The sequence below is a fragment of the Temnothorax nylanderi genome, unplaced genomic scaffold (genome assembly GCF_030848795.1).
Source record: "Temnothorax nylanderi isolate EJ_2023f unplaced genomic scaffold, tnyl_v1.0 TNYL_tig0026_pilon, whole genome shotgun sequence".
Classification (NCBI taxonomy): Eukaryota; Metazoa; Arthropoda; class Insecta; order Hymenoptera; family Formicidae; genus Temnothorax; species Temnothorax nylanderi.
The window spans coordinates 519,781-547,735 of record NW_027249088.1 but is presented as its reverse complement, the minus strand read 5'-3'; the positions used below and the strand labels follow the sequence as shown (position 1 = coordinate 547,735).

At 34.9% G+C, this 27,955-nt stretch overlaps 1 protein-coding gene across 2 annotated transcripts; it reads right to left on the bottom strand.

Moving 5' to 3' along the window:
• Positions 1 to 33: 33 nt before the first annotated feature.
• Positions 34 to 27,933, bottom strand: LOC139769962 (probable multidrug resistance-associated protein lethal(2)03659). Of its 2 annotated transcripts, none has more exons than XM_071701506.1 (15): positions 26,815 to 27,933; positions 16,319 to 16,423; positions 13,832 to 14,113; positions 12,398 to 12,828; positions 11,715 to 11,871; positions 10,527 to 10,729; positions 9,685 to 10,124; positions 9,211 to 9,425; positions 8,478 to 8,696; positions 7,646 to 7,832; positions 7,111 to 7,287; positions 5,984 to 6,440; positions 5,447 to 5,822; positions 4,212 to 4,908; positions 34 to 3,411 (listed from the first exon to the last, which is right to left on the bottom strand). In XM_071701506.1, the coding sequence occupies exons 2-15, from the start codon at positions 16,393 to 16,395 to the stop codon at positions 3,268 to 3,270; spliced, it is 4,062 nt and encodes a 1,353-aa protein (XP_071557607.1). In that variant the 5' UTR covers positions 16,396 to 16,423; positions 26,815 to 27,933; the 3' UTR covers positions 34 to 3,267. The 2 variants fall into 2 exon arrangements, with proteins under 2 accessions (XP_071557607.1, XP_071557609.1); XM_071701508.1 differs by lacking the exon at positions 26,815 to 27,933 and adding an exon at positions 24,214 to 24,442.
• Between the last annotated feature and the right edge of the window lie 22 nt (positions 27,934 to 27,955).

Sequence of the window (27,955 nt, the reverse complement as noted above, 5' to 3'; positions counted from 1 at the left end):
GAAATATATATATATATATATATAACGATGGAGTAATTATCATAAATAATCATTTGTATCTATATTTCGTTTACAATGTTTACGTTACATAATGTAGGCACTTGTATGTAAGGTACTGTAATTCGTTTTCACCTAAAAGTACAATACACCTGTCTACATATATTAATAAATATTGATAATGATGATTACCAATACGATTGCGTTTCATGTAATAATGTACGGAACACGTACCCTGGAGTCCGTTGTGAGTAGCGCCTTTTCAATCCTTTTTCTGATACTAGTATTAACGCAGCTTCAAATAATTATGTTAACATCGACTTCAATAATTATTTGTACAATAAAAAAAATACAATACAATAAAAAAAAGTACAACATATATATATTTGTATATCATATACAGCAATACTATACGATATACAATATATACTTATGTATCGTATACAATAATACACAATTTTACTATATGATATATCGTATAATACAATGATACGTAATCATAATCATATTACATCGTACAATACATTTATATACAAACATACAGTAACAATATAATAACACGATAATTGTACTACGATATACAAAGTGATCAATACTTCAGTGGGTGAGCTTAAAAATAAGAACAAATGCAAATATTAATAACAGAAAAGGGATTAAAAAACTGAGCGCGATGCCATATTCATTTCCAACTTTTTGACGGAGTGTACCTACTGTTCTTACTTATACTGTGGTACAGTTGTACAGTATCGATATACATGGGATGTCTCAGATCGACCACAATTACCTTCATCTGTTCGCTATTTCGTTGCTTTTTGATATAATACACATAATAGCTCGATATGACTAATATAATATAAATATAATACAAACAACATAATTAACACAATATTATTTTTGGAGGACACATAAAGGTTCCCTGTTCAGAATCCCAAACAGTCTGCGATTTTTACATTTAAAAGGATTTAAAAATATATATTAAAAAATAAAACAATATGTGAATAAAATATTCTAAATAACAGATTAGCTAAGAGAAATTGAGATTAGAATATTTAAGTATCAAGGATGCTAAAAATTGGAGAATCAAATGCAAGAACAAATAAAGGGAAGTAAAAATTAAAGACCTAAAAACATTAAGGAATAGTATATTAAAAAATGCAAATTATAAAAAATAAACATCAAGAATCAAAAAATAAAGACATACGATATGAAAATGTAAGGAGAAACAAACTGAGATATTAATTGCCAATACTAATAACTATCACAAAATGGATAAAGAAATTAATAATAAGAAAAGGATGATACGAAAAGTTTAAAGACTACATTTGCCGAGGACAGTAGTCGGATACAAATATCTTTGTACAAATGTCAGTTTGACATCTAACTTTAAAAAACAATTTCTTTACTTATTTCGACGTTGCATTTTGCACGCAGTCGATCGAGGATATTCGCTCGTTACTTTCTAGGCCCGGCGAAAAATTCTCGACTATATAAAACATGATCTTCGAGTAAGGCGTTAAGTACTTTGATTTCGCTGCTTTTTTGATTTTACATTGCTTACGCGAAGATCGAGTTCAATGCGCCTCGCTATTTTAATATTAACAATACAATAATAAGAGAACAATAAGAAAATAATGTCGCAGCACGCTTTGCATTTAAGTATTTCGCATTTAAATCTAAGAGCAGAGGCACCTTTCCTTTTTGGTCTTCCTTGTACTTGTAGCACCAGTGTGACAGGAGGAACATTATAAAATCCTTGCAAAATCGCAGATACACACAGTGATCTGGACAAAGGCGTACAAGGATGTACGAATTATGGACCTGCTACTGCTGTGACTTGTTTTTTTTTTTTTTCTAGACTCTGTTTACGTCTATTTATCGGAATATACAATGAGTATAAAAATCTGTTTTCTGCATCTGCTATCTTACATTAAGTACAATTCCGTAACCCGTTGGTTCATCGATTCTTTGCGGCGATTACATCCTTGAGAATAATTTCTTCAAGATTGAATTAAATTAACTAAATCACATTTTGAACTTGTCAAGCCTGGAGTCTCAAGATTCCAAACAGCGATATCAAAATTCGTGGTTCTTAAATTCTTTGATTGACAATCACAATCAATCGAAGATAATCCAGTTTGAGGATCTCTCAACATTTAAATTCTCAGAAATTTGGGAGAAAGCCTGAGAACTCGACAATTTATTCTTTCCAAATGTATTTATCAATTTATTTCCAAAAAATTAGATACTATTTACTATTTATTCTCTCCAAATGTATTTATTAATTTATTATTTCCAAAAATTTACTATTTATTAAGTTTTTGTATATATACAAAAAATTCTTTCCAAAAAGCGTTTATGGCAGTTCACGGTACGAAAAATCAGTGATCCAACGAGTTAAGCTTTTCGCTCTTCCTGATGAAATATCTGGGTTAGGCTGATACAAAAGTGACGTAATAATACTGTAACTACAACTACGGTTGCGCCGCGATCCACGCGAGTTTTACTGATTTTCTGATTGTTCGCTGCACTGGCATGCATTGGCGATATAATCGCGCGTTACATCGAAAAAAGACCAGCTAGATAGAACTGTGCAGCTTGCAGTAAAAACGATTATTAATCTATTACTCCGCTGACGAAAGTTTCGTCAGTTTCTGCCGATTTCTTATTCTCTCAGCGTTCCTGAAGCCTTCTAAAATATTTAACTCCTTGGAACTTCGAGTTCGTAAATCCCGAATCCGAGGGATTGTTCAAGCTTTTATTTTTCTCTACGTTTATTCACCTCTTTTCTTTTTTCTCTTCAAATCCGCTTTGGATATTCTTAGATTTCCATATTCCTCGATTTTTTATACCTCTTAATATTAATTTTAGATTTTATTCATTCTAAACTCTGACGTCCCGAATTTTTCCTATCTCCAAATCATCCTCGTATATTTGTTTCTCGATTTTCCTTTTTTAATTCTCCAAATTCACGAATGCTGATGATTCTAAATGAAAAATCCTGAAAACTCTAACACGTCGAAGGAATACAATAGAATTTCCATGTGAATAGAATATAGAGAACGAAGATAAGAATGTAGAGTAAACCGTGACAATTGTAAATTCTAACAAAATCTCAGACAGAATTTCACCCTGCAACTCCACCTTTCCTGTTATTTTTCGAATCCCTAGGATTTTGCCTAAGAAATGGTCGTAAACACTGACGGAACTTTCGCAGCAACCTACCACAGTGTCTGTCGGACGTAATTGCGAAAAATTAACGTCGATGATGTATCAAAGCGCCATGGATGCGCGATTCTGATAGCAATCGCGGGCAACGCCGGCCAGAGCCTCCGCCATCGCCGTGCCGGTCTCATGCACCATGCTCTTCAGGTAGCTCGTTTCCTTCTGCAGCAACACGTGGGGATGATCGAATTCCTGTGCACGATAAAAGTACGCCGTTGAAGAGAGAGAGAGAGAGAGAGAGAGAGAGAGAGAGAGAGAGAGAGAGAGAGAGAGAGAGAGAGAGAGCTCACGATTTACGATCCACTCTCCTTACGAAGGCTATATCCTTCGCAGCTCTTGATACGTGCCGCGTATAAAATTTTTACGCCAGAGATGATGAAAATATGATCATTCCTGCTGACGGTTTATATCGCGGAAGGAAAGAATGGGATACTACCAGCACTTTCGTATTGAAAACAATTAACGTTATTTAAACATAGTGTTTTGCAATTTTTTCGCAACTAATTAAGTGACTTATTCAAATAAATTTACATTAATAAAACGCCACAAGAATGACCAAAGGATAAATTTATAGGAAATAAAACATTCTCATATAAATTCGACAAGCACGTATAATTAGGGGCTATTTGAATCAGTTAAAAGAAAAAATAAAAAAATCTTCAATACAAGAAGAAGCTTTTCAATTTTCAGGGTAAGAAGGGGCTTTTTGATTTTTTGTCTTGAAAATCCTTTATCAATTTTTTCTTCGAGTAACTCAAATAACCCTTCCTTACTCTGTTGTTTAAAAAAAATGATAAAAATAAATAAATTTAATAATCTGGAACGAAAAGTAAAAACGCGTCGCAAGAATGAATAAATTCATAATTACATTCTCCACGATCACAGAAAGAAGAAAAGATCTCGTCTCCATCATCTACCGAGACCTTCGATGGTCCACTCTATTTAAAAAAAATACACAGAAAGATAAAATCATTTTTAAAAAAATGACTCACCACCGCGCTGCCGGCGTCCATCACCAGAATGCGATCGCTGTCCATGACGGTATTGAGTCGATGAGCGATTGTTAGCACTGTACATTTCTCAAACTTCTTTCTGATCGTCGTCTGGATCAACTCGTCTGTTCGCGGGTCCACATTCGCGGTCGCCTCATCCAGCACGAGTATCGGGTTGTTTCTGACGATGGCGCGCGCCAAGCAGACCAGCTGCCGCTGGCCGACGCTGAGATTGGAGCCGCCCTCATTGATGTGGGCCTCCAGGCCCATCTCCTTCAGCTCGACCTCCTCGAGTGCCCGCCACAGCGGATCGTCCGTGTACGAGTCGAACGGGTCGAGGTTCCGTCTCAGGCTGCCGGAGAACAGGAACGGTTCCTGTGGGATTATGCTGATCTTGGAGCGCAGATCGTGCAGGCCAATCTGGCCTGTGTTGACTCCGTCGATCTCGATCACACCGTCCACGTCGGCCAGGCGGAAGAGCGCCTGGATCAAGGATGACTTGCCTGCGCCGGTCCTACCGACGATGCCGATTTTCTCGCGCGGGAAGACGACGAAGTTGAGGTTCTTGAGAACTGGCGGTTCCAACGGCGCGTAGCGCAAGAACACGCTCTTGAACTGGATCTTGCCTTCCTGCGGCCATTCGGACTTGGGCTTTTTATCGGGGGCGCTCTCGAGAGGCGGCTCGCTGTCCACTTTGCTGAAAGAGGATTGAAGCAGGGAATATTAACGCGATTTAATAATTAAAGATATAAAGATAAATCAGAATACTCGGAAAAATTCCATACTCCCAATTTTTCCTGAATCTTATGAATTAAGTGTCTGGATAAACGCAAAAGTAGAAAAGTATTAATATTAAAAGTAATGAACCTAAACAAAAAATATCTAGGAGACCTTTGCTGTCTTAAATCTAAAGATTTACAAGTTTAACGCTCCCAAAGATCTAAAGTTCCAAGCCGGTAGGATTCGAAAAAATTAGGGATTTAAAAATCTAATAATACACGATCAATGATGAGATGACGCATAACTCCGTATGAGAACGGTTGACTCGTAATCGGTAGATCGTGGATTCGATCCCACGTTTATTTCAAATTTATAAAATGTTGATTGGAAAAGTTGAAGATTATGAGTGAAGGAGTATGAGAAAAATGTAACCCGTATTTTAATCAGATAAAACGATTAATAAAGATAATAATGCAATTTTAATGCAACATCATGGCCAAAGAACAGGCGAGTACCTGTACTCAAGAATGCGCTCCACCGAGGTCATCTGGTTCTCCAGCTCGGCGCTCTGGCGCATACCCCACTGGAACATGCCAGTGAGACCGATACTCTGAGTGATCGCCAGGCCTACGTATCCGCCGTCCATCGAGCCGCGACCGTAGTTGTCCAGCACAAGAAAACTTAGCGTGACCAACATGATGTACAGCACGCAGAAAACATCCAACCAGAAGCCGAAGGCGCGCGAGGAAGCGATGAAGATGTACCACGCGGACGAATGGAGATCCTGGTGATTATCAAACTCCTTCGTGAGAATCGTTTCCGCCCTAAACGCGCGGATCGTCGGTAGTCCTTGAAGAGTCGCGCTCAGGTGACCAAAGACCGGCGAGCGGGCTGAGGAAAATAAAAAATTTCATTCAGTTTATTCGAAGAATTAAAAATCATCGTCAATTCGATCAGATTGACGACTTGACTTCAACGTGATCGAATTTGTCTTATTTTATTCTAGAGGAAACTATGTCTATTCTACCGAAAGACGAGCCTAAGATACTCACTGATGCCTTCGAGACGCTTGACGCTACGACTGGTGGCCAGGTAAAAGATTCTCAGGTAATAAAAGACAATGCCGACAATCACCGTGGGTATCAACAGCCACACGTTCGCGATGGCGACCACGACGATGATGCCCAGCAGCGATAAACCGATCTGGATACAATCGATAAGCGCAGTCGGGAGCATCTCGTCTACCGCGCCCATGTCCTTGGAGAAACGATTGAGCACACGTCCGGACGTGTTGGTGTTGAAGAATCGCATAGTGGCGCGGCTGATGCTGCGGAACATACGATCGTGCAAGCGCATTGAAGCCCGCATACACGTCCAGAAGAAAGCCCACGAACGAGTCAGAGTGATAACGATTGTCAGCAGAGTCAGCCCACTGTAGATGTAGATGCACTCCATGCGAGTGAAGGGACTCTCCGGGTCTTCCACGACACCCTCGTCCGTTTGATTCATCTATAAAATTATGTAGTTAATAATATAATTAACGTAAATCATATAATTGTAGTTGGGACTGCAATTTTTTATTTAAGTTCGATTTTAAATTTGACATGAGACTCATCCTCTCTTGCAACTCTTCTCAGAGATCTCTTTTTGCTCATGTTTTTAGAAAAAAAGATATCAAAGTTCTGCTTTAACTTACTGGGATTAAATTATAAATTCCAACTTCTATAGCAATCACAATTCCTTATTCATATCAAAACTTGTTGCACAATCTTTAAAAAAAGATTCTGAGCAAAATTAGAATTGAGTGATATAACAACTAAATAATAAGTACATACTAATATATAATAGTTGATACTAATAAATATATTACTTCTTTCATATATATATATAAAGTCTATTAATTTTGAATATAATGTAAAAAGTATCATTGTACATAAATATTCTTGGCTGGAAAATTTTATATATTTCAAGTCATATATATATATATCTATATATATATATAATAGAATGTCTGTATGTTCTTTATACACTCTTAAACTATTCGACCGAATTTTTACCAAAAGATATATAAAATAGGAGTAGAATTTTCCGGGATATATATATATATATATATATATATATATATATATATATATCCTAATGTAATTCGCCGATTATTTTAGCAATGTGTGGCACTTACATAGTTTTCCTCTATATCAACCCATCGCGCAATAAAGAAGTCACCGCCGCTGGCTGCTAATTGTGTCATTATGCAAAGCATAACCACCATAAATATAATACACCAATTGCCGCCAGCGCGGAAGTAACCCGTGTATACTTCGCCGGAAACATTGCCTACTGTTCGCATCTCAGCCACCTGAAATGAATAATAAACATGTTATAGTAACTTAGTGTAAAAATCTAAAATTATTCTAATTGAATGATAAAAGAATTAAGACGCTTTCATTTTCGCGAAATACATCTGTATTTCCAAATTGCGATTTACGTGAAGCTCGTTATTTAATTATTAGTTATTAGTTATCAATAGCAGCATTTTTCCAATGTTTTAAAATCTAGCTCTAGAAAAGATAAAATATCTAAACTAATATCTTGCTATAACTTAAGATACTTAAAGTTATCCTCAATCACAATATCTGTCAAATAAGATACGTACTAGTAGTTATTTCTCAGAAAATAAGTTAGAGAGAATAAGTTAGAGAATATGTTAGAATTACCTCTTCAGGTTCTTGTTTCGAAGTTTCATTCGTCATGAAGGAACTCAGCGACGTGATGCTGGCGGTACGTGAATTGCTACGGCTAACGGGAGCGGAGGGGGGTCGAGAGGATTTCTCGTCCGTTTTCGCTTGATTCTCCAACAGCCGACCGAAATCCACCCCCATAGAGCCCAACTCGTCATAGGTGCTGATGAACAAAAAATTGCATATGAAGCAAAAGATGTGACGATATTCTAAATATTTGTTTGAATTTGTAAGCGAATTTTCTGAAAATAACGGAAGATGTTTGATTTTGTACGGTACGGATACACGAGCATTCGAACGTTGCGTATCAATATTTGTGTTTTTTGTGCGAGAAGACGATTTCTGACATGTTAATAGATAGTTAAGTAAGAACTCTTGAAATAGAACTGTTTTGCTGTATCGGTGTTAGTTTCATGAAGGCCAAGTATTGGCCAATTAGCAGTGTAACTAGTGTATTAGCCATACATATTGTGGCCTATTTATAAAGAGTTTTAGCGAAGATATGTATTTCTCGTTTCGATCTACAAAATTATACTGTCATCCTTTCATTTCTCCCCTTCCTTAAATTCAAAGATCCAAGGATTCAATCATGAAGCTAAGAATCTACGAAGCAGTAAAATAAATGTATGACTAAATGATGCAAAATATTTACGAACGTCAATCTCATTGCAATATTATTCCAACACAAAAAATATTGATACACAACTTGTAAAAAAGAGTAAAGTTGATACACAACGTTCAAACTGTAGCAAGATTACAATAAGATATGAGTTAAAAAGATAGAGAAAAAAATGCTCTAGAATCGTACCCTTCAGCCTGGATGGCCCCGTCCTTCAGAACAATAATTCTACCGACGTCGCGCAGATATTGCAATTGATGAGTCACGAGAATCCGAGTCTTGCCTCGTAGATATTTTTCGATGCATTCTTCAAACATGTGCTTGCCCACATGGGCGTCAACGGCGCTCAGGGGATCGTCCAGGAGATATATGTCGGCTTCGGCGTAAACGGCTCTGGCCAAGTTTATTCTGCCAATTATCAACGTTTTATCAATATATATAACTACCATACCTTTCAATTTCTTAGGAAAGTAAAACCTGTTTTAAAACCCGTCTAATTCTTCACAAAATTAATTTTATTTGGATGAAAGTTAAGTTAAATTGTATTAATTATATAAAAATTTAATTAAAACATTACACGTACATATAAAATTTATTTTTTAACGTTAAAGATCAAAATCCTTATTCCGTGTATCAAAATAAATAGTTATAAATTTTTAAGCATATTTATTTTGCATAAGAACTTAATTTAGAAAGAAAATAGGCAAAAAAATATTAAGAATAATCATAAGAAATAATTGCAATAAAGCAAATAAAATAAATTAATTGCAAATATGCCAAAAAATGTTAACTAGGACAAAAAACGTTAAAAAATTATGTAAAAAAAATTAAGATTTGAGAGTCTCTAAGATTATGGTCGCAATTAAAAATTTGAATAAATTTCTGCCTGTTTTGCCTTATCGAGAAGTTCTGCAACACCAACCTTGCACGCTGACCACCGGAAAGACTGATACCCCTCTCGCCTACGATCGTCTTATCGCCATAAGGCAGCAGGCTGAAATCCCTCTTTAGTTGACACACTTTAGTCACGCGATCGTATCGGATCTGATCCATCTTTTGTCCGAATAGAATGTTCTGTCTCACCGATCCAGCGAACAGCCACGGTTCTTGACTGGCATAGGCAATCTTGCCGTTAACCTGAGAAAAAAGAATTTAAGAAAATATAAAAACAATATATATATAATTTAATTAATTTATAAGTTTTTTAATTAAATTACACAATCAAAAGAAAGAAAATAATTATATACTTGAATTACATTTAAATTTGATTATAAACCATTTTCGCTTAGAAATATACACATAGGTATATATTTTTTAATAAATTAAATAATTAATTTTCGTGAGTAAAATAATTTAATATTTATCTATTTAAATTTCTTAAATATTGTCAACATACTTGAATGGAGCCTTCTTGCAAACGTAGCTCTTTCAGGATGACGTTCAACAGACTGCTTTTTCCCGCGCCGACCTGGCCGACGATGGCGATCAGTTCACCGGGACGCACCTTTATGTTGATATTCTGCAGGGTGTCTTCTCGCTCATAGTCCAACCACTTGGCACTGCCGTTCTCGATGGATATGCTGTGCTCGATATGATTCGGCTGATCTGCGATCATGTAGTTACTCTTCTTCTGCTCGACCAGATCCTCCGTGTTCTCCTTGTTACTCTCCTTCGCGTCTTCCTTATTACTCTCCTTCGCGTCTTCCTTGTTATTTTCCTTCGCGTTATCCTTGCTGTCCTTCTTCGCTTCGATCTGGGGAGGTGTCAGTTCCTCATACATCAAGAACTTCTGCAGCCGTTTTATGGATACCATTGCTTCCGCAACCTGCGTTATCCCTGAGTTACCACAGACAAAATAGATAAATAAAAAAGAATAAAAATGCAAAATATTTCGCCTAAGATACTTTAACGGTAAATGTGTGATTGTTAAATAGAATTTTAATTTATGATATTGAAATAATAAAGTGCATGACGTATAACATTATAATTATAGATTATAATAAAAAAAAATAAAACTAAAGAGAACACTAAAGATGAAAAAGGGAAAGAAATAAAGATAAAAAGAGGGAAAGAGGGAAAGAAGAAACGAAATAAAAGAAAGAAAGAAAAAAGGAAGTAAGGAAAGATAAAAGAAAGAAGCTGAAATGAAGAAATAAGGAAAGAAGCGTTGCAAGCGCTTTGTGTTTCATTAATATTGCCGATACCGTATAATTATCGCATATCATTGACATTAGTTACCTTGTGGGAAGAAAACAGTCATAGTTGTGCGTAAACTGTTGTAATAGGCAGTTATCACGAAAACTTTTTCGGCCGTTATCTTGTAGCCGAACAACACGTAAGCCAGCACTGTAATGAACAGCGACATCCTCGTGGTAAAGATGATGAACGACAAGGTGACACCCCTGATATACGACGCCCATCGAATGACATTAACTTCCTTGCTGCAAACAAATTTCGTAGTGTTAAACTCTCACTTTTTTCTTTTTTTCCCCTCTGCCGCATATCATGTTCATTTTTTCTGATCCGTAAAGTATAGCCAGGTTCGTTAAATCCGTAATTGATTAATATCGAAAATTGAAGAGGTAACTCAAATGTCAGAATTATAAATAGATGTGGTTTTTGTAAATGGCTATAAAATATTTATTAGCGATTAGGAATGTGAATAGCAATCGATATCTGGGACACTCGATACTGAGCATATCATTAACATTATTCTATTCCAAATTAAACGTAATAAAAATTGCATATAAACTAAGTATGCACAAAAATATCTTTATTGGATATATCTAATATATCCAATTTAATATGTTCAAACGTACAAGATATCAAAAAATGAGCAGAGATCTCTATTGCAAAATCTTCAATTAAAAGGTGATGTCTCTTGAAAAGAGAATACAGAAATATGCAAACGTAAAAGCGCAATAGAAGCGACAAGGCCGTCACCGTCGCCGTCAGTTATCATTTTATGCGATCGTATCAACAGTGCAGCGACTACAATTGAAGTACAAGCAAAGCAAGTGCCGCGATTCGCTCTTCACATGTCAGATGATTCAACTCGGTGTAGAATACGGATCGCGAAAGTAAAAGAACATATCCGCAACATGTTCCGCGACAGTTTGTAGCGCTCTAATGTCATAATATATCCGTTTTAAATGAAAAATATCGTATAATAATAATCGTTCGGTCATATGACTATCTCTAACGTTGTAATTTTTATTATCCCTCGAAGAATTAATTGAGAAATATAATCTAAGATTTTAATCATTAATCATTTAAGCATTAATTACGTTGAAATGTTCGTTTCCGTTTACAAAGGCGCTGCCAGGTGCGTTTTGAAATGGACGTTTTTCCCTAATAAACATGTTGCTCAACGTACAATTAATGCAAATGCTTGCTTGTGTAATCAGTGTAAGCGACAGTACTCACCTTCTTGCTTTTTCTATGAGTGCGCTAAAGGGATTTTCCCAGGTATACATCTTGATGGCTTGAATTCCGCTAATAATCTCATTCGTCAATCGCACCCTTTCATCAGTCCTGATGGCGGTTCTAAATCTCAGCTCCGACGACTTTTTGCCCAGCCACGCTGAGGAATTCCGAGAAACGAGGCGTAAAATAAGATTAAGGAGTAACTCTCAGTGATTTGCCGAAATGAGACGTGTTAATTAAGCAGAGAAACATACGACTCGGTAATTGGAAATTTGGCAATAAATTAGAAAATTTAGAAACGTAGCAGCGAGACTAGGAATTTAAAAATTTTAGTATTTAAGACGATGTAAAAAGCCGCCAGTTTAGAAATGTAGAATCCCAAGATTTCGAATTAAAATTAATTTAAATTAATTATTACTTATTACAATCCATTTGTAATTTATTATTTATCTACATATATTTATATGTTAATTATTATTTATCAAAATCAATTAAAAATCAAGATTTCAAAAATTGACTATTTAACCGAAGCAAAAAGACAATTTCCGTCAATGGACACGCTTCTCTAATTTAAACGTTTCTAAACACGCATATAATACATACATATCAAGTCATTTTCAACTCGATCGCTCGATTACTCTTATCGCCAGAAACCTGACCTGTCAGAGTTGCGGCCTTCTTACCTTGTAAAGGGATGAACATCAGCAAAGAGGCGACGCCAATGATAGAGGACACTCCAACGTCGATCACGTGGTACATGACGTACGTGATGATAATGGTCTCCAAAGGTCCGAGCCATAGGTAATGGAGAAATATGATACTGACGTCGAATCTGTTGACGTCGTTGGACAACAGATTGACCGCCTGGCCGATCGTCGTCTCGCCCAGCGCGGTTCTGGTCATCTTCAACATCTTACGGTAAATAAGCGAGCAGCAGGCCACGCGGACCTTCATGCCCATGTGCAGGATACCCATCATATAGGGATGGACGACGAACACGTTGAGAGCGGAGCATAGAATGACGCCAGCGGCGCAAAGGTAAGCATAGAACTTGTCAACATCCATGGTGTTAAAATAGAGCAGCATCTGGCCCACTAATAACGGTTGCAGCACCCTGCGAGAGAAAATTCGTTACTGGAAATATTATCAATTACTTAAATAATTATTCAATGTAATCATTATAATTAGATATAGGAGATTTTGGAAAGGAAATGAATCGAATGACTGGTTCGACTAATGTAACCAATGAATCGGGTTGTATTTTTTTTAAATTAATTTACACGAGACATGTTAGCGTTAGGGATCAATAAAAATGGATCGGGGATTTAAGGAAAACCGATGTCCTCCTCTTCTGTGTGTCATTGCGAGTAGAATGGGCGGCATTTTGCATCGATAAGAGGATTTCAGTGGGCGGTAATAGCGAATCGGCGCGCCGATAAACACGTTAATATGCGTCAACATGCAGCATCCCAAAGAGAAATCTATAAGCTCTGATATAACTCCTGATGAGTTTCAAGTTCACTTTCTTCTTGGCTAACATCCTACAGTTACTTCAAGTTACGAATTCGGAATTTTTAATTTATAAAGACGATCGCACCACAAATGTTTCTGCGAAAGGGAGAACTTGCGTTTCAATTGCGATTTTTATTAAATATATTTAATTCTAAATATTTGAAACGAATAACAAATAGAAGTTAAATTAGTCGTTTAAAAAATTCGTGAAATAGGAGTTTGTCTCTCCTAAAAATTTATATCCTAAAGTATGAACCTCAATGGAAATTAAAAATCTGTGAATTTCAATTCGCTTTTAAATTCATAATCATTGCATCCGTTCGTGAAGATCCTGAACTTAAAATTCTACAAACATCTAATTCATTTAATTAGACAATCTTTACTTGGTTAAATTTTTGTTCAATTAAAAAATACCGTGAAAGACTCGTTAACAAAGATTGCTTGGTCGTGGCTTAAGGATTTAATTTCGCAGGATTAAATCGCCAGAAACTTGTATCGGTTTTCCATACTCGTCAAGACAGCACAAATGCAGGGAATATAGAAAATTGGGTTGAGACTTCACAGAGGGATTTTCAGGGGAGAAAAGTGAGGGAGGAGATTATTACCTGAGCAAGATCTCCATAACGGCCATAAAAATCCCGTACAGCAGGGTCTTGAAGCCGAAACACCTGATGAGGACCTTCATCAGGCTTGGCTCCTTGACTTCCTTCTGCGACCCGCTCTTCGTGCTCTGCTCCAGTCGACGCTGGTACGCCTCGCATTCTTTCTCCCAGGCATTCGTTATTTTAACACCAAGAATACCACTTGTATGCTCTTTAAGCGGGGTGTACAAATCAGTTACTTCAAGATCCCTGCGGTAACCCACCCAGAAAATGCGTAGGACCCAACTGCGAAGAAGAAAAGCAAAGCACACACGTTTTACTCAACCGCAACTCGTCCAGCTCAAATTATGTTCCTTTCACTAATGTACTATGATCTCTCCGTCTGCCTTCCACAAGATACTATTTGTTTTATCATCTCGCAAAATTGATTTGCATCCTTCTGTCTAATTTTAATTCAAAATCGCGTGATGTCTACTTAACATAATCAAATAGAACCCAAGATAACAACTAAGGACAACTTTCTGTAGGCAAAACTTGACGTCAAAATAAAAAGTTATCTACAAAATTAAAAATTCTTGGAAAATACATTCAACATGAAAAATTGTATATTATTAAATATAATAAAATTATTATGACAAGATAATGTTAAGTAATCACAATTAATGTGAGAATGCTTCTCAATGTTTATTGAATTCGTATATAATGCTAACATGGAGTTGTTGAATTTCATAAAAATAGTCCAATGATTTGAGAACTAACTATATAGAGAGATGCAACTAGCGAAAATAAATCTTCGGATTTAAGTTGCGATTCAAAGATAAAGAATGCAAAGAACTTGATGGAAATTATTTCAATTGACTGCATGTGATTTTCGCACGGAGAGAATTGTCTCTTAAAATTTACCCTGAAATCATGGTAGTTGTGGGACAACATGTACCACCAAGAATTGTATGCGAGCTATTCTGATTAATATCTACCATAATAAAAAATATTAATATCTATTACATTAAAATATAAAATATGTTTGATTAATTTTACTAAAATATATCTAGGAAATTTCAATAATTTTTCAAAATTTACCAATCTGCTTGGTAATTTTTATCACGTTGTTTGTAAAATGTCTTTTGTATATTTTAAAAATTCCTTGGTTGCCAAGTTGTCCCAAGTTTATAGTGAATTTAAGGGTAAAATATAACAAAAAATTCTCTCCATGCGCGTTATCCGTTATCCGAATAAAATTGAATAAAATTGAACCAAAACAAGGTGAAGATAAGAGCACAAACGTTACTTCCGCATAAAAACCAAAATGAAAATAAAATAAAACTGTTTGTGTTGCCAGACATATATAAAATTTCATATATTTCCATAAAGCGATCCAAAATGGATCGCTTTATAGATTCTTATTCGTCGACAACTTTTCCGATAATTCGCGTCACATAGTCTGCTTATCATATCATCCAAGACCTACTAATATGTACATAACGATGCGAGGCAACGAACGCGTGAAGAGCATCTATTTATTCCTTATCTATCTGTTTGTCTATCTATATTATGGCTGATTCTTTCGAAAAGCAACTCGAGAAAAATGCATTGTAATCGAAGAGATAATACTATCGTACACTCGAGCATCTTGTACATTCACAAGTGTGTAAAAGATTTGATACTATCAAATTGAATACAATATTCCGTTGAAGCATGAAATCAGACAAAAATGTGGCCGGATTAATTCTGATTGAATTGATCGGAATTTAATTGCAAATTCTACTTCTCCGATCAAGATCGTCTTAATTACCTTTTCATTCGTCTATACGAGTGCGTTCAATCGATCTATAAAAAAGATTACATTCGCGTCTAGTCGAGATTCGCGAGACTGTTAATTCGATTTGATACGTTGATTATATTTCACGAAGCTACGTAAGATCCAAAAATTTCCAGCCCAAGGATATAAAAAAGGTGATAAAATAAAACAATATTTTTAAACAACTAACAAGTTTTTTAACAAATTTATCGGTCAATATAATCACCCTTTATTTCAATATATTTTTAGAACAATAAATTAATTTTTTTATACTACTGAAAAAAATATTCTAAATTTTTTAATCATGAAATTTCTCAATACATGCGGAAACCATTTTTTCATCAAATTTAAATTTGATATAAATTTTTTCCGCAAATCAGATTAGGAACTAAATCGGAACTGCAAGGACGATGAAGAAGTGTTGTTAGTGTTAAATTATTTTAAGAACAAATATTCATATTTTTTTAGTAATACAGAAAAATTAATTCGTCCTTATAAAAAATGCATTAAAATAAAAGGTAGGTAATTGAAAGATAAAATGGTTGTTTCATTTTATCACCTTTTTATATCTTTGGGCCAGAAACTTTTGACTATCATATTAAATTACTGACCGCGCTATCTCTTCTTCCTTAGCTATCTCTCTTCACCTGATCTCTCGCAAGTGGTATCCGCCGTTTGCTTTTCATACTCACGAGAATGTCAAGACGCTGAAGATGTTGGCGCCCGCTCTGGGATTCTTCACTTTCTCGGTGTACACTTTCCCATCCATGATGATGGCACACTCTCACAGGACTGTTCTGCAAAGGTATAATGGATCCTCAGTACATGCATGCGCGTATCTACGTACACAACACGTGCGCGCACGCCGCATCCGATTACATCCGAATGACGTTGCTTGCAGAGAAAGAGAAGAAGACGACGAAGAGACAGTAACTACAACTACACGACGGTAACTACATTGTGTACCAATCGTGATGCAGCTATACCTGAGCTACCACACGCTCCTCGCCGTCGTCTGTCTCTTCTTCCTTCGCTGAGGGAGATTTGATAAAGTCTGAAATATCTTATCTATGTTACGCAGAACGAATCAGGTAATGCCAGTGATCCTCAATATCGCGCTTATCAGCGACGCATGTGCTTCCACGTAGACCGATTGTAATCGTAATCGAGTCCGAGGAAGATTTTTCCGCTTGGCACGCGAGTTTCGCATTATTGCGCATTGTTACACGGAGAAAATTTTATATTAAATTTTACTATGCTGCCGCACCAACTGCGGACCATCAAGACGTACAAGTTTAAATGCTATAGTCTTATAGTAAAATTACTATGTCCATAGCATTAAATGCTATGATCGTAGCATTAAATGCTATGGACATAGTAATTTTACTATAAGACTATAGCATTTAAACTTGTACGTCTTGATGGTCCGCAGTTGGTGCGGCAGCATAGTAAAATTTAATATAAAATTTTCTCCGTGTACGACTCGTTACGAAAAGCAGGGACAGCTGTTCGACAGCGTGATAAACACCTTGCCTCCATAAATCTTCTCGCGATACGTTTCACACTTTTCTTATATATCGTTCTTTGTTTCAATATTTTCATATCTTTCGCATCAATGCTCGCCGACACGTGTCCAAATATTTTATCCGCGATACCGAATATTTAATAAATTTTAATTAAAAATTCTCACTTGAAGATTTTGTATTTTAACTTTGAGATATCGGAAGCTCTGTTTTAATTTATTATGATTACAAATTATAAATTTCAGTTTTCTCTCTAATCTAGGTAATTAAAATTAAATTAAATTCCTTTAATTTATCATAACTCGCAACTAAAAGTTGCAAATTTCCAATTTTAGTTTGTAAAAACTAAGTTTCTCTTGCAATTTTTCGACAAAGCTCTTTCTTCGCTCATGTTTAAAAAAAAAATCACACCTGAAAATATTTTAACTTCGGAGCTCTTTAATTTGCTACAATTAAGTTATAAATTTCAACTTCTTCTAATTTAAGGCAATTATAATTCAATAATATTGAAAATTTTGCATTTTAACTCTAAGGCATAAAAATTCTGATTTAACTTACTGCAATTCAATTATAAATTTTTCAACTTTCTCTAACAATTATAATTCAATTTTAAAATCTAATTTATCTCGGATTAATCACAATTATGTAACTCGGTTTCATAATTTGTTAGCTATAAGCTAAAATGACTTGTATATAGTAATGACAAAATAATATATCTATAAATGTATGAATCCTCGGTTATTTACCAGATACAAGATAAGATTAGGTCTAGAAAGACTAGTCTTTTATAACTTCTGTACTCGGGCTGTGATTTAAATCAGTCTTCTCTTACTTTTTCTTTTTTCCGTTTAAATTATACAACCGTAAAGAGATGGTTTAAGTCACGAAGATCATTTGCATAAGAACTCGATGAACTATTTAGAGACACGTGATAAAAATATTCGACGAAACTGTATCTAGAGCACAGAAATAAGTATTGAAAAGCGTACATACAACAATTTTCAAAACTCAAGCTTTGCATCAATTTTTACTTGTCATCCCGTCTTTCCATTAATTTCCATATTATAATCCATACTCATCATTATATCATTAGATTGCATTAACAATCACGATTCAATAAGTAAATAGTCGGTAATTTCTTTGATTATAGTGTGAATTTTCCAAAAAATTAATTAAAATCAATTAAATCAATCAAATCATATATGTATAAAATATCCCCAAAATTCTTTTACAAAGATATCATATCTTGAAGCAATCGCTCCTCAAATCACAACTTTTTGAAAGACGACACGAAATGTAAACAGTCATGTTTTAAGAGGAGATAATATATTTCAATATCACGTTAAGGTTGAGTATCCATATTATAAAATGAATTGCCAAAAACGGCTTACGCAATATTCCGTAGCGCTTCGATAACGAAACCACGACAAAGAAGGTGAATCGGAGTTAAGTATTGACTGAAAACAGTTGCAAAAACACAGTGTAATTTTTGTGACGCGATTACGCAATCTGCGACACTTGCTAAAATATGTTCCGAGGACGAAGAAGCCAGCAGACGTAAACCGAATTATATATATACGCTTAAAATTCTCAGACGTTGAAGCGATGTTTCCGGGCGATTAAGCTCTGCGTGATTCGTAATTTGTGATGGCAATTTCCTAATCGTATAATATTCGTGAATAGTAAAGGCAAATTTGTCGAGTTCACCCATTCCCGTTGGTTATCAATCGTATTGATTCGCCGGTAGAGCGGTATTTAAATAAAATCGAAGGGCGTGAATCAGTCGATTCGTGATGTTGATTCATGTGTAGCGCTACTCCACGCGTTTATAGAGACTCACAATCCTCTCTCGTACTGAAAAGCCTATTACGGTAACTTATAATTACACAATCAATTAGATTAATTACTGGAATAAATTACTAGACTTTTTATTATGGTAATTAAGCTAATCGAGGCACTATAAAATGGGAAGTGAATAGATAAAATCCCAAGAGAACTAAGATCACAAAAGTTAACAAAGAAATACCTAGAAATAAATAAATTAAAAATTCCTAAAAAATAAATTTTATCACGATGAATTGCAAACAATCCGGCGTATAGTTTTGCAGCGACAAATGTACGCGACAAACTTCATGAATAATTATCATTTCGGGCTGACGATTATAAACGCGACAAATCCTGCGATAACCGAGAAGAAATTTGCAAAGACTCTCGCCGACTGATAAGCAACTTCGAGCAAATTCGACGAGAGGATTTCACGCGATATAAACGTGCATGTACATAATGGCGAATAGAAGGTTCTATTATACAGGTGCAAATCAGCTTACAAAAGTGACGTAAAATGACATGATACCAGGAAGTAATATTGTAATATATGAAACAAAGACAAAACTTAACTTGATTATCAAATAAGATATCTTTAGCCACTTTATAAAATTTCTAAATAATAAAAAAGAATCAAAACTTGCTGTAATAATATTATATTAATGAAATATAAAATAATATAAAATTGCAGATACAAATAAATAAAAATATAAGACTGTTGCGAAAACCGGGGGAAAATGTTTCTCGTGTTTTTCAACGGTATTTTTTCACGAGAGACACTTGAAGCGTCCTTCGTCGTCTTATTAAAACATCGTTCTTTGTTAAATGTACCGTAACGAACGAAGTCCTTCTCGAATTCGCAATTCAATTAAATTACTCCCGTATACGGTGGATTGGCTTTTCCCGGAGCGCTAATTCCCTTGTGTGTCTCTCGCGTTCACGTGTGCGGACGTATGTATGTGCGTTATCGTAGCTATTCCCAATCGACGCATCCATTACTCGGTGTTGGAACATGCGTTATCAGAATATTAGCGAGGCTATTATTTGCAACTCTAATATATCCGTCGCCTGCAATGTAGGATTTAGCCGAGACAGTCGCGAAGCGATAAGAAAACCAAACTGAGAGATTTCCGAGTCCGACAAATTTTTGCCGAAATAAATTTCCGATTATCCGCAATATATTCCCCGTCACAAAACTATAAAATATCTTCCTTAAGTAAAAGATTAATCAAAGGAAATAGATGAGGCAATCGGAGCCAAGCGCGGTAATCAATGCGTAGACGAATTATAACAATAAATAAATATATTAATAACGAACGTTTCGACATTTTTTTTTTGTGTCATCTTCTCATGATTAATGTATCTTCTCATGTAAATCTTTATATCGTTATGAATTTTATGTAACTTCTTTACGCTGAAGATGACACAAAAAAAGTGTCAAAACATTCGTTATTAATATATTTATTTATTATTATAATTTGTCTGCGCATTGATTACCGCGCTTGGCTCCGATTGCCTCATCTATTTCCTTTGATTTAGTCTAGAGAGCCTATACTTCGTTTAATTTAAAAGATTAATATTTTGTACTTAAAATTATTTTCTGTTTTTCAGTATATTTGAATTAATTTTTGTATGCCATATATATAATATTATTACATAATATTAAAACAATGTGTTGTACGACAAAACTTACTTGAAGCTGCAATGGTTTTTTAAGACGTAATTATTTAATGGTTTCTAATGATTGCGACATTCTGCCGGAATAAAGTACTCATCTTTCGAGTGGTCCAATTTTATTGTCGCGGTTAATGAACATCTCTTAACTTGGAAAATATTTACGTTACATCGCAAAACTTTTAAAAACCTAAAAAGCAATTAGAATATTATATAAAATTATTATATAGTATTCCGAGCTGTATCGAAGGGTATGGACCGCTACTAAAACTTATCTCGCGTTCAGTAAATTGGTGTGGGAGCGCTAATCGATTCCAATTTCCAAATCGTCCCAATCACATTTTTCCCGTCCATTCCCTTGATCCATTTCCCCGTTACATTGCTCTCGTTACACAAGAGGCAATTAGGATTAATTCATTGTTGACGCAATGGCGATCGATAAGGAACGTGGCGTAATTTGAACATCATGTTATGTTAACGCGACGCGTCTCTTTCATCGCATTGGTAAAGACACGATCATTGTTGATCTATTCGACATGTCTCCCCAGCGCTTTTCGCTTGATGAAAAGCGCGATCAATTTCGTAAATTGACCCGTAAAAAGCGAGCGCCGATATATGTATAAGTACAACTTAATAAAAGAAAATTGATATTGCTGAAATAATAGCTGAAAGTAAATTTCCTCACATTACGTTATTAAATTATTACGTTATTAAATTGCGGTATTAAAATACAGCGTCACACATATAGATATCGTTCATAATTGTTATGAGTATAGAGAAATAGTATAACAGCGTCAAAAGTGCCTTCGATTCATGCGTAGTTTATAATTAGAGCGATCACTAGTTTTAAATTGCTTTAAACACTGCTCGGACGCAATTTTACCGAAGGAAAAGCCTTCTTTTTTTCTTGGCACAAAAAATCGCATCGTACATTCCATGTGCGCACATTCTGGGACACTATGTCTTTAAACAAAGTTATAAACAATAGAATCGTGACAACTAAGTGCAGCTTCTTAATTTTCAGTAATAAAAGATCTACCAATTACGTACATTTCTACCAATGTAGATTAATTTTAATCTCGGTTTAACTTATTTCTTATCTTTTTCTAATTGTATGAATTAGAAAAGGATGTTAAGTTAAACCGAGATTAAAGTTAATTTCCGCGTTGATAGAAATGGACATTAAATACCAATTACAGTGTCTGATATGTCGATATATATATACATATAAAATGGCTTAAAATTCCGTTGTTATTTCGTTCGTTATCACGATCAAATGGAACGAAGATAACATAAAATAAAGACAAGCTGTAATCGAATACATCTATATTTATGTCTAAAATGGAACGAAGATAACATAACTTATGTATCATCGAAGATTAAAGAATTGTGACTTTCAAAAGAATTGTAACTTTCAAAATATTACTCAATCTTACTCTTATTAATTTTCTATTAGAAAGTGTTATTAAAGTGTAAAATAATTATTGTAAAATAACTACAGACAATAATTATAGACAAAGAGACAGAAAACTAATACGTACATATTATACTAAAATATAGTTTCTAATGTCACATCTTTATTTAACAATTTTCGTCTAATATTGAATATTTTATGTTTTACTTCATCTCAGATTGGTTGCTTAATTCGGATAATATTTTAACATTTAATTATTAATCTACATTAAAACCGTTCGATGTCATATCGTATTTTAATTACCGTATATAACACCGCATATTTTTTTCCTCGTATGTATAAATCCCGCATTTCAACTAGTCGCAAAATCCGACAGCTGAACAAATACATTTCCGCATAATGTTCATAATGTTATATACTTTGGCTGCATTCCGGTATTTACTGTCAGCGACTGTCAGTACTGAAAATCTATAGTATACGTAACGTAATATATAGAAAAATATAGATTTTTCAGTACTGACAATGAATATCGGAATGCAACCTATGTAAATAAATCTCTCTCGTCGCGTTTAAATATATGCGCAATAATTGAACCGCACAGTAAAAAATTTTGTGTTAAATTTGACACATTTCACATGTCCCAATTTATCCACTCAAATTTTTGTGTTAATTTAACATAAAGCAAATATGTAAAAAAACAACAAACATAATATGTAAAAAATTAACATAAAAATTTAACATTTAGACGCTATCAGATATCAAAGTTTATGTTAAATTGACATCTCTATAATGTTAAATGTAATTAAGATAAGATGTTATTTTAACATTTGAGAGAAGTATCTCGATCTTTTTATGATGAATAACATAAGAATTATGTCAATTTAACACATAGTAACTGTTATAAAAAGGAAGATAACACAATTTATCTGTTCACTTTAACATATAAAATATATCACCAAGAATTCATGCACTTACATATAAATAGTGTTATTTTAACTCTTAAAAATGGTTAATATTAATTTAACATAGAAAAGTTAAGTAACACAACAACGATATGTTAAATTAACATACAACTGTGTCAGAAATTTAACACAAAACTTTCTACACAGGAAAATTTTAACACAAATACAAAATGTTTTTTACTGTGCGTGCATATAGCGGACACAGTGATTTCTTTTCACCGTCGCATCTCATCGACAAATTTGACCTTTCCCCAACGATATTAGGCTTAATTTATGGAGGCAAGCAACGGACGTGCAAATCAATAAATTCAAATGTTCGGTCTCCTTCGCTATATATCATTTCTCCGAATTATCTATCGACTCCAACCGCTGGCTCGCTTCTTTTTTTTTCCTTAGAATTTCGATTTTATGGCGAGTGCCATGAAAGCAGTCGCGTTATCTATGCACGATTTTGCACCTTTATTATTTTTAAGTCTCGACATACGTCGCAATTTACATAAATTCGTTCGCGACCTCGGTACATCGGCGTTGTATATCAGCGCGCTTTAAAATAAAATCTTTAAACTGCTCTTTAAACCTGTGAAGATCGAGATTCTTTTATCTGTTTTTCAGTATCCGACAATGAGAATTGCTTATCGAAATGCTTATTGTCAAAAGACCGGCGTTTTTACTTCTGATTATTTATAACTTGGCCATGACTTTTGCTGAATGCTGAGCGTTGAATAAAAAATTATTTAAACGAAGCACGAAGAAATTTCTATCGCAGGCAACATATATTATTAAACACACTATATTAGGATCTGTCAATATCATAATATATTAAAGTCGCAACTTTGACGTCGTTATATATATAGACTCTGCATCAATCATAATTATATTTTTAACCATAATCGACACAACAAATTCTTTAAAGGATGAAAGTCCTAACGAAAAAACTTTTCCAACGCGTTCCATACTGTAGTTATAATATGTCAAAATATTTGCAATTTTAACCGCAAATTTCTCAGAATTGTGACGTGATAGAGTAATTTAACTCGTACTCAGAACGCAAAAAAGAAATAACGAGGAATGATGAACTTCATTCTTGCGCATTTTTATTTCTTTGTTGGACACCGTAATCATTTATCATTCATTAGAGAATTAGATAAAATACCTTTTATATCAATATATATATATATATATATACTCACGTATTTTTAAAGTAAAGGATAAGTTATTACTTAATTGTCTCCGTCGCGACGCATTACACTCTCCCGATACAAAGTGCGTAGTAAAGACAAATTGCGGTATCTACAAAAAGCAGTAATTCCGGGACCTTGCTTACTCCGCGCGTATATCGTTTTTTTTTTCCGCGTAGTAATCGTGAACAGCTCCATTATTCGGCGTTACGCTCGTTTGAGTTCGCGACTAGTCGCGAGACTTGAAACTAATGATCGAGATGACTCGACCGAAGAACCCAATTCCCGCGATTCACGCGGTGACACACGAGGTATAACACCACACCGCACGCTCGACCAGCGCGAAATGCAGACAGTGATAAAAGCACAATCGTTACGTAACAGGCGGCAACGGAGAAGCGTCGAGGTCGCGGATCAGTTTAGGGTGACTGGGCGCCTCGCGCCTTGATCCTCAGGGACGCGTCCTCTTTTCTGACGAGTTATCCTTCGAGAATTCCTCGGGTCCGTTTTAGGATTCGGATTATACGTGTGACTTTCGAGATTTCAGTGCGGCTCGGTTTAATTTCGTGACGTTTAAAAATCTCGGAGGCAAACGGAAGCACTTTGTGCAAACTTTGCGATTCCGCAAGCCGGTTAGGTGTATCGTCGATATTTTTTATGCATGAAGTCAAGTCGAGGAAAATCAAGCTCTTCAAGTTTCACTGGACATATTCTCCGTTGTTCTTTTGTTCGCGTCTGTTAAATTTTTATAATGATAAATAAATGACAAACAGTTACTGATATTGAATACTGAATATATGTACTATTATATCAATATATTAATATTATATATGTAATATGTAATACATGTATGTAAATAATGTAAATTGAATGTTGATAATGTATTAATATTTTATATATTTACATATAATACATTATATCAATATATTAATGTGTGTTATTTATATTATCTTATTATATTCCGAGATCTAGCAACGCCAAGATTTTTGCATTAAATATTTTTTTATTTCAAATTAAATCTTTTCATTTTAAATTGTTATTTCCTTCGTTCTTTTCGATTAAGTCTCCATATCCATTGAGATATACTTCTTGTCCATATTATACATATATCACAATTACAATTGTGTTTAACTGAATTTGTTAAATAAAATAATAAGATAGGACTCTCGAAATTAAAATCGATAATAGGATGGCTATGAGAGTCAGACGCAGTTAACGGTGCGTAGATGATCACAGAATCACTGATTTATTCCAATATATTACAATCGAACGTTTCGGCTCACAATTCGAGCCATCTTCAGCGATATTAGACAACGAATAAAATTAAAATAATAGAAAATTCTCCGTTCCAACGTGGTAAGTTTCCTGTTTGGAGATTTCAAGAAACGCTTATATATCCGCTTCGCTCGGCTTGCTCCGATGCATTCGTTCTCCAGACTACTTGGTGTGTCTCCATAGATTTTTTAATAAATACTTTGTGTAACAAGGAAACTATTTTTACAGATATGGATCTTTTAGTCTTTTTCAACTTCGTTTCTTGAAATCTCCAAACAGGAAACTTACCACGTTGGAACGGAGAACTTTCTAATATTTTAATTGTATTCGTTGTCTAATATCGATGGAAGATGGCTCGAATTGTGAGCCGAAACGTTCGATTGTAATATATTGGAATAAATCAGTGATTCTGTGATCATCTACGCACCGTTAACTGCGTCTGACTCTCATAGCCATCCTATTATCGATTTGAATTTGTTAAGTTAAAATGTTATAAAGTAACAAAATAAAATTGGTAGGTTTAAAAACGTTCAATTTTTTTAAAACATTTATCAGATTTTCTCTTTTCATTTGGTACAATTTTCTAATCTCAATAACTTTTTTTAAAAATATTTTCAACATTTTTAAAACTATAAAATGTTAAATAATACTTATTATTCACCTAAACATTCTTTTTACGTAAATAAGCACCATTTATGTTGCAATACACAATTATTTTATATCGTTGATTGGATTAAAACAATTTTGTACAAGATTTTTTAAATATATAAGTTTTTCATACTGGCGCGTGCACTTTTTTTCAAGTTAATTTTAACTTATATATGCACATATTCATACTATTATTCATGAACATATATCAACATGTTCACAATTCATAAAAGCAGATTAACAGATATACTCAATGTATGTTATTACATTTATATTTTTCGTACTATTCGTATTATTCATATACATATATCGACATGTTCATAATTTATAGAACCAGTCATACTCAATGTATATTACATTATATTACGAAAGTAAAATAGCAAACTGGAAAAAAATTAAGAGATACTTCCAAACTCCAGAACTAATAAGGGAGCAGAGAAATATTTGCAGTTGACGTATGTACTATACACTATAGTACCTGTTCGCGAAAAGGTCAAAAGGCTCGTCGCGTGTCAATCATATATGCGACTTCTTACAAAGTCACGAGCGTCCCGGTTTCCCTTGCCGCGCGTTGCGGCCGGAGCGAGGACGTCCGTCAAAAAAAATATGCCCGCCTTTATGTAACCCGAATCGGAGTCGCGCGGATCAGCGGTCCTTTAGCTGGCCGTAATTCGCACGGGGGAGACTCACCTCAAGGTTGAGAACCGCTTGCTGCCTTCGGACGAGGGTATCCTCGTGCACTATCAGGATTCCATGACGCGTCCCGGTCCGTTAAGCATGCGTGACGATCCCGACGACGACGGCGGCGGCGGCGGCGGCGGCAAGCGAAGCGACATCCACTCCGGCCAAAATCCGTTACTCGACTGAGCGCACGGCTGTCTTATTACTCTTATTGGTTAACCCCAACCCCAACGCGACACGTGATTCCTCCCCCCTCCTCCCGGACACTATTTCGCGGAAGGAAGTCCGACGGCCGACGGCCTCCGTAGAGCTCTCAAGTAAAGAGTTTGGACACCACTCTGTCCGCCATCTTCAGGCAATCTCTGGTACACTTTTCAAAAAACGTTCGAATCAGTTTGGTACCTGTGCAGATTGTTAAGTCAATACATTGTTGACCGAGTGTTTTACGCAGAAACGCTGTGGCCTGGTTATATATTTTTCATACAAGTCAATATTTCGAGAACGAAATCTCGCTTATAACGTAAAAAAGATTTAAAAAAAAAAAAAAATGACAAAAAGTAAAGGATAAACACAAATCCTATAATGAAAGCTCTATCAATATTGAGCTCCGATACATTTCTGGTCAATATGTATTTAAAAAAAAAAATCCCATTCGCTAATCCATAAGTACAAAATATTATTGCTATAATAAGTAAATCTAACAAAAATAAATAAAAGTGAAATAATATTAAAATATAAAAATTGTCTAACGATATCCAAACTCTTACTTGAGGAATTCTATATTGGCTTCGATCTTCAGAACGCGGGGGGAAATACCTCCTTCTAGCCTTACATTATCGACGATTGGTAAATCATGAGGTACGAAGGGATTACCCGCTCGTTTTAAACATTTCAGCGCGAATGTTTATAATCTATTCTTATATTTAAAGTCGCTTAAATACACATTTAAAAACTTTTTAGCCAATAAAACAATCTGTAATATCTATACGGATGCTGTACAAATCATTTTATAGACTAAAAAGTATTTAAGATGATCTGTAAATATAACAATTGATTAAGAACAAGCCTTAGTGCGCACTCAGTGTACACTAGTGCAAGCACCCGAATTCGCTATAAAAGTCGTCGTTATAGATCCCACTCGATTGTCGAG

What these genes read in the sequence shown, in the direction of transcription:
- LOC139769962 (XM_071701506.1), bottom strand. Translation starts at nt 16,395, where the DNA reads ATGGATGGGAAAGTGTACACCGAGAAAGTGAAGAATCCCAGAGCGGGC. An exon ending in CTCATAGAAAAAGCAAGAAG is followed by an intron (nt 10,730 to 11,714) that starts GTGAGTACTGTC and finishes ATTTGTTTGCAG; the next exon opens with CAAGGAAGTTAATGTCATTC. An exon ending in TGGACGCCGGCAGCGCGGTG is followed by an intron (nt 3,412 to 4,211) that starts GTGAGTCATTTT and finishes TATCGTGCACAG; the next exon opens with GAATTCGATCATCCCCACGT.